Raw genomic sequence first — 5,823 nt, 5'->3', positions numbered from 1 at the left:
GCTGGAGCACGGATTCCGCAACTCCACATAAATGCGAGTCGATGCGGACTCTGGAACGCGAGTCGAAGCGGATTTCGGATACCGTCTGAAACCAACCCGACTTGAGCTTGAGGGGGCGTGTTGAGAATCAAGCTCAACTTGGTCTAGTGTGTGAACTCACCTTGAGAGTGAATAGACACTCCAACGGTCAAGAGTCACCATTATGTCACCTCTTTGTATTCTAGCATTTAGTATGAGTCATAGAATCATATTCTATGACACATAACTTATGAGCTTTCACATTCCCCATGCTCCATGAGTCTTGTAGTTAATGAAGAGAGAGGGTGACTATATAAAGCATTCTCCTCCCACCTTGTATTGTGTCGAGTCTTTCTCCTTTGTTAATATAATCTACCTTGCGTATACTCTGTGTCTCACTCCTCTCTCTCTCTCTCTCTCTCTCTCTCTCTCTCTCTCTCTCATACACACAGTTCACACCTATTCCGCTACACAAGAATCACACCCGATTCTTTACAGTTACTTCCCCCCGAAAGGATTCCAGTATAATATGGCTAGAGAGGCGAGTATAGTTGATGAAGGAACGCCAAATGGGCCTTCTCCATACGAACCTTTATCAGATGACATAATTCGATATTCCTCTCAAGGGGAAGTCTTCCTTGTAGGAGATTTCAATGCGAAAACCCAATCCTGACAATGCACAATATTTCAGATGGATAGAAACCTAGAAATGGTGAATGTCGACCCTTTAGGCTTAGGCATAACACGTACATCAAAGGATCAAGGTGCGGACGCCACAAGCTTTGGCCATCATTTGCTTGAACTTGGAAGCCGACACCAGATGATCATATATAATGGCTTAGCCAAGTGGCCGAGCTCGGAAGAGCTCACATGTTTCCCACATGGAGGAGGGGAAAGCACAGTTGATTACCTAATAGGACGCCCTAAAGCTACCCACATGGTTAACTACTTCTGGGTGGCCCCATGCCCCATTGGTGCAGACCATAACTTCCTATACTTTGAGCTAAAACGTGACAATTCCCACGCCACCAACTCTAGTCAACCCAACCATCACACCATAATACACTTCACGCATGAGCTCGCTAACATCTACTCTTGACATGTTCAAGCCCATCTCTCATCTTTTGATTCTTTCTTGCCTTTAGAGAACCTCACTACAGAACTCACCCTTCACTCAACAACAATTAGTAGCTTCTCATACATGAAAGACTCTGGTCATAGTAGAATAGGGTCTATGCCACAGAACAAGTGGTATGATGAGGATTGTAGAGAGTTGTATAGACAACTTAAAGTGTCGCGACTTAGTGGCACTATTTCCTCAGTACAGGTTCACAAAGAGATGCGCAAGGTGACACGTTGTAAAAGACGAGTTTGGGAAGCATCTCAATATTGGGAACTCTACCATATGCTCATGAGTAGGGATTGCACCCTTGCATGGAAGAGACTACGGGAACCGAGACCACAAACACCCATCGAGGATCCCAATATTTGGCACACATATATTGAGAGACTCTACCATGTCCTAGACCAACCACCCATTCCAATGCCTTCCACACCTCGACCTACCATGGGGGCACTTTTCACGACCTCTAGGGTCACGAAGGTCATAAAAAAACTACAACATAGGAAATCCATGGACCACACAGGATTGTGGGCCGAGCACATCATATATGCTCGAGAGTGCCTAGCCCCCCTTCTCACTCTAATCTTCAACGGTGTCGCGTTGTTACGCGCGTGCGTGGAGAAAGGCGGGACCACGGGGGTCTTGGACTAGGGAGTGACGGAGCGTAGGAAGTCGTGCTTCATCGTTTCCGGGGATCCCAGAAGAACACCGGAAGCGACCGAAGGGAGAGAGAGAGAGAGAGAGAGAGAGAGCGCTTAACACTGACTCACGCACACACACGCACACACACACACACACACATGCCGACTCGACTCATGCCCTCATGTACAGGAAACACAGGAAAGGGGAAGCACCCGACACCAACAGAGACGCGAATATACACAAACAGACGCAAATGTATATATATAAGAGGAAGAATACATTCCCGGCTTCGAGCCGGACCAAGGTAGGTTACAATAGTCGTCAGCTGCCAAGCCGCCGGTCGGGGAGCTCACGGGCTCGTCGCGCCGAGCGTGGTCTTGCGCAGGAGAGGAGCTGAAGCAAACCCTAAGCGAAAACGAAGGGGGGGAGAAGAAGAAGAAGAAGAAGAAGAAGAAGTTTAACTAACCCTAAATCTAACGGTATACCCTCTAACGCAAAATGGGCAACCCCTTCACAAAGGGTGTTCCCTTCCTTTTATAGAACAAGGAGAGGGATGCGTTACAATGTGGGATAAACCCCGACTTACATGGGATCGTCTGTCCCGACTTGACTACTCTTCGGCGCCATAAAGGCGCCCTCGTTATTCACACTAAATGTACATGGGTGAGCACACACACTGCACCTCGCCGATGTAGCCAATGTTTCCCGGTTTCCGCCTCTGGCCGAAATTCTTCACGACAACGGTGCCCTCGTCGAGGGTTTTCCATCACAATGGGCCATGAACACAATGGCCCCTATACATAAAGGAGGGGACCCAATGGACACAAATACATATAGGACCATTATGATAGGTCATACGCTCGCTAAACTATATGGTGCAGTAATGGAAGCGGAGCTCACTGATTATATGGAAACATTAAGTCTTCGAGCACATGGTCAGGCTGGCTTTAGACGATCCTTCTCCACTATTGACCATATCTTCACACTTAGGTGCTTAATTGACCAGACGAAGGCTCGTAAGAAGAAACTATATTGTTGCTTTGTGGACTTCCGAAAAGCCTTTGACACAATTCCTAGGGATAGGTTGTTTGATAGACTTAAGAGCTTGGAGATACCAAATGACATGATCTGGGCCATTTATGCCCTATATGAGCAAGTCTATGGGTGCGTAAGATGCCCAGGTGGCCTATCCGATTGTTTCACTAGCACCATTTTTGTAAAACAGGGTTGCCCTCTATCAACGACTCTTTTTGGGATCTACATTGATGAGATCACTGATTTTATTGCTCGTAAGGGAGGCAAGGGAGTAACTATTGGGGATACGCAAGTTTGTCTCTTACTCTACGCAGAAGACATTGTCTTGCTCTCGGAGTCGGAACGCGACCTACAAAAGCATCTTAATGCCCTAGATGACTTTTGTACACAACGAGGACTAGTAGTGAATCTAGTGAAAACTAAAGTCCTCATCTTTCATACATCCTCTCGAGTTAGGAGTTGTTGTCCGTGGGACTAAAAATGTAATATCGTTGGGAACCGTATATAGACCTAAAAAGAATCATAATTAGAAAAGTTGGTAAAAGTTGGTAAATGAGTGTTATGAAACAGGAAGCCGAGTCATACGCAACCGAGGAAAGAATAAGTATGTGCGCCGAAGAAGGTGAAAACAGAAAACTACATAAGAAAAGAAGTTGAAGACAGTAAGGGGGGAGATATATAGAAAGATCAGAATAGGATCAAACATATAGTCTAGAGGAACAAGAATTAATACCGGCATATAGTTGTGAGCATGTAATTCATGATCTATTTAATATAGTAGAGTTGGGTTTTGATCTGCTTTTTTCGTGGTACTTCCGTAACGCCACAGAGTGAGTTTTTTTCTATTTCATGCCCTAAGTATTGTGTTTCATCGGTGAAGGTGTCATAAAGTCCTCGCCATTTATCAAGGGTAACTTAGGAACTACTCGTACCACGTCTCTTGGTCCGAATCCATATAGGGATCGAAGGTGTTGCTCTAGATAGGCGGTAACACAATTTGGCACGCCCGGTTCACGTTGTGATTCACAACAAACTTACGAAGTAGTCTCCCCAGTCGCCAGTACGGTGCCCACCAGAACCACTCGTTCTCGGCCACCTTCCTGCCGCACAGAGCGTGCCGAGGAAATGGCTGATTCCGTGCTCACACAACATTCCTCTCCGGACTCGCAATCCTCGTCTCCGGTCAATCAGGAAGCCCAATCCTCTACGCCCAACGTCTCGAACATAACGTCTCACATCGATCCTAACATCACGACTTCAAATACTCTTCCGGCAATCACAACCCCAACTGAGTGCCACCCTATCCCGGCTCCTCAGGCACTCGCACCGCTCACCGAGGGTAACCGTGTCCTGCACCTACCGGATGAATCAGATCTCGATAACATGCCGTATCACCCCTATGTCCACTACACTGACGGGCCAGATGCCGAAGCTCACATATGCTCCTTCCTAAACACATGGCAGGCCAACCATTCAACACAACGGCTCATCGCCGGAGAGATCGATGCGTCCAAAATTGCCGAATTTATACTTTCCCTTGACGGCCCCACCGCACGATGGTATTCTCGCCATGACACTGGGAGTTCGCCACTTTCTAGGACGTCCACACAGTTTTTGGAGCTTTTCTGTCGTGAAATCCCTATTCGCGAATTGCTTAGCCAGTTTTACACTATCGAGCAAGGACCCCATGAAACCGTTGCCCAGTTCGTCCTTAGATTCCAAGATCTATATCGACAAGTGGCGCGAGATGTCTCGGCAAACCACCTGAAGGACACGTTCCTTGCCGGCCTTCGGGAGCCTCTCCGCACAACATTGGCGCTTACGGACTTCTCTCAAAACAACATCGAGCAAGTGGTAGCTCGCGTTCTCGCCCTGGCCCGCACACACCACAATAATTCCTTCGCCATGTGTATGCTGCAAACGGCTCTACCAACAGTGGAGGAAACGCAGTTCCGACAGGCCTTACAATGCACAATTTGCACCAGTGCCGGTCACTCCGCTTTGGACTGCCCTTCCCGACCGCAGTGCCCCATCTGCCATTCACGGAACCATGCGGTCGAGCAATGTGAATACAACATGCTGAACTGCACAGCCGCAACTACAATTCACCAAATCGAGCCTCGAACCAACCTTGTCCAACCACCCCCACCACCTAGAGAAGCACCACGGCCATGGGAAGACAACCAGCCACAGTATCACACAGCGAACGCCCTTGATATAACTTGTTGCACCAGGGAAAATCCATATCGGAACGACACTCAGAACCGCCCTACCCACATGCACCAGACGAACGGTCCTTGCCCCTGTCACCAAGATGACCAGCACGGCTGTCGGGATTACAATTACCAACCGAATCACGGATTCCGTCATAATCGAGGTTCCCGATATTTCGGCAATCGCCGATATTTTGACAACCGCCGTCGGGATCAACAACGCGACAACACTTGGCGTCACCACCACATGGAGCCTCGGGGCAATCCATCCCAAGGCTACACTCCACCAGGACGTGACGACCAACTACAACATCCAGCACCAGCACCATTCGAGCACGACAACCCCAACATGTCGGCACTAGTAACCTGTTTTAATTGTAACCAACCCGGCCATTCAACCAATCAATGTTCTAATGACGCCAGGGGAAAGGCACCCGCCATCAATATGATTACAATGGATGTCCAACAAGTCACCACACGAAGTAAGACCACGCAATCATCACAATGGGATACCCAAGACTCCATTTGTAGGCAGGCCACGGAATGGGTGGAGGCGGCGAATAATCGCAACATCGACCACATGAAGACCGACACCGCGACATTCCCTCAACATCAATCCGAACCTCTCCAGCTAGTCAGCGCCAATTCACCCAACACAACCAACCCAACGGAACCAAACGAAGAATGGCAAGCGCTCGCAAATTCGCAAATTTCGATGCCACTACATAAGTTGCTTCACCTGTTCCCACGCTTCAAGGAAAATATCCATTCCCTCACCGCTCGGAAGATGGC

The 5,823-nt window shown here is 48.3% G+C and overlaps 1 protein-coding gene across 1 annotated transcript; it reads left to right on the top strand.

Annotated features, from left to right (window-relative positions):
• Nucleotides 1-1,252: 1,252 nt before the first annotated feature.
• On the top strand, nt 1,253-3,444 carry LOC147856815 (uncharacterized). The gene is made up of 3 exons (XM_087328556.1): nt 1,253-1,728; nt 2,522-2,718; nt 3,389-3,444. The coding sequence occupies exons 1-3, from the start codon at nt 1,253-1,255 to the stop codon at nt 3,442-3,444; spliced, it is 729 nt and encodes a 242-aa protein (XP_087184682.1).
• The last annotated feature ends 2,379 nt before the right edge of the window (nt 3,445-5,823 follow it).

Source organism: Azolla caroliniana, unplaced genomic scaffold, assembly GCF_043228905.1.
Source record: "Azolla caroliniana isolate FFs.n. ecotype wild unplaced genomic scaffold, voAzoCaro1.0.p SCAF_12, whole genome shotgun sequence".
NCBI lineage: Eukaryota > Viridiplantae > Streptophyta > Polypodiopsida > Salviniales > Salviniaceae > Azolla > Azolla caroliniana.
This window is presented reverse-complemented; position numbering and strand designations above follow the sequence as displayed.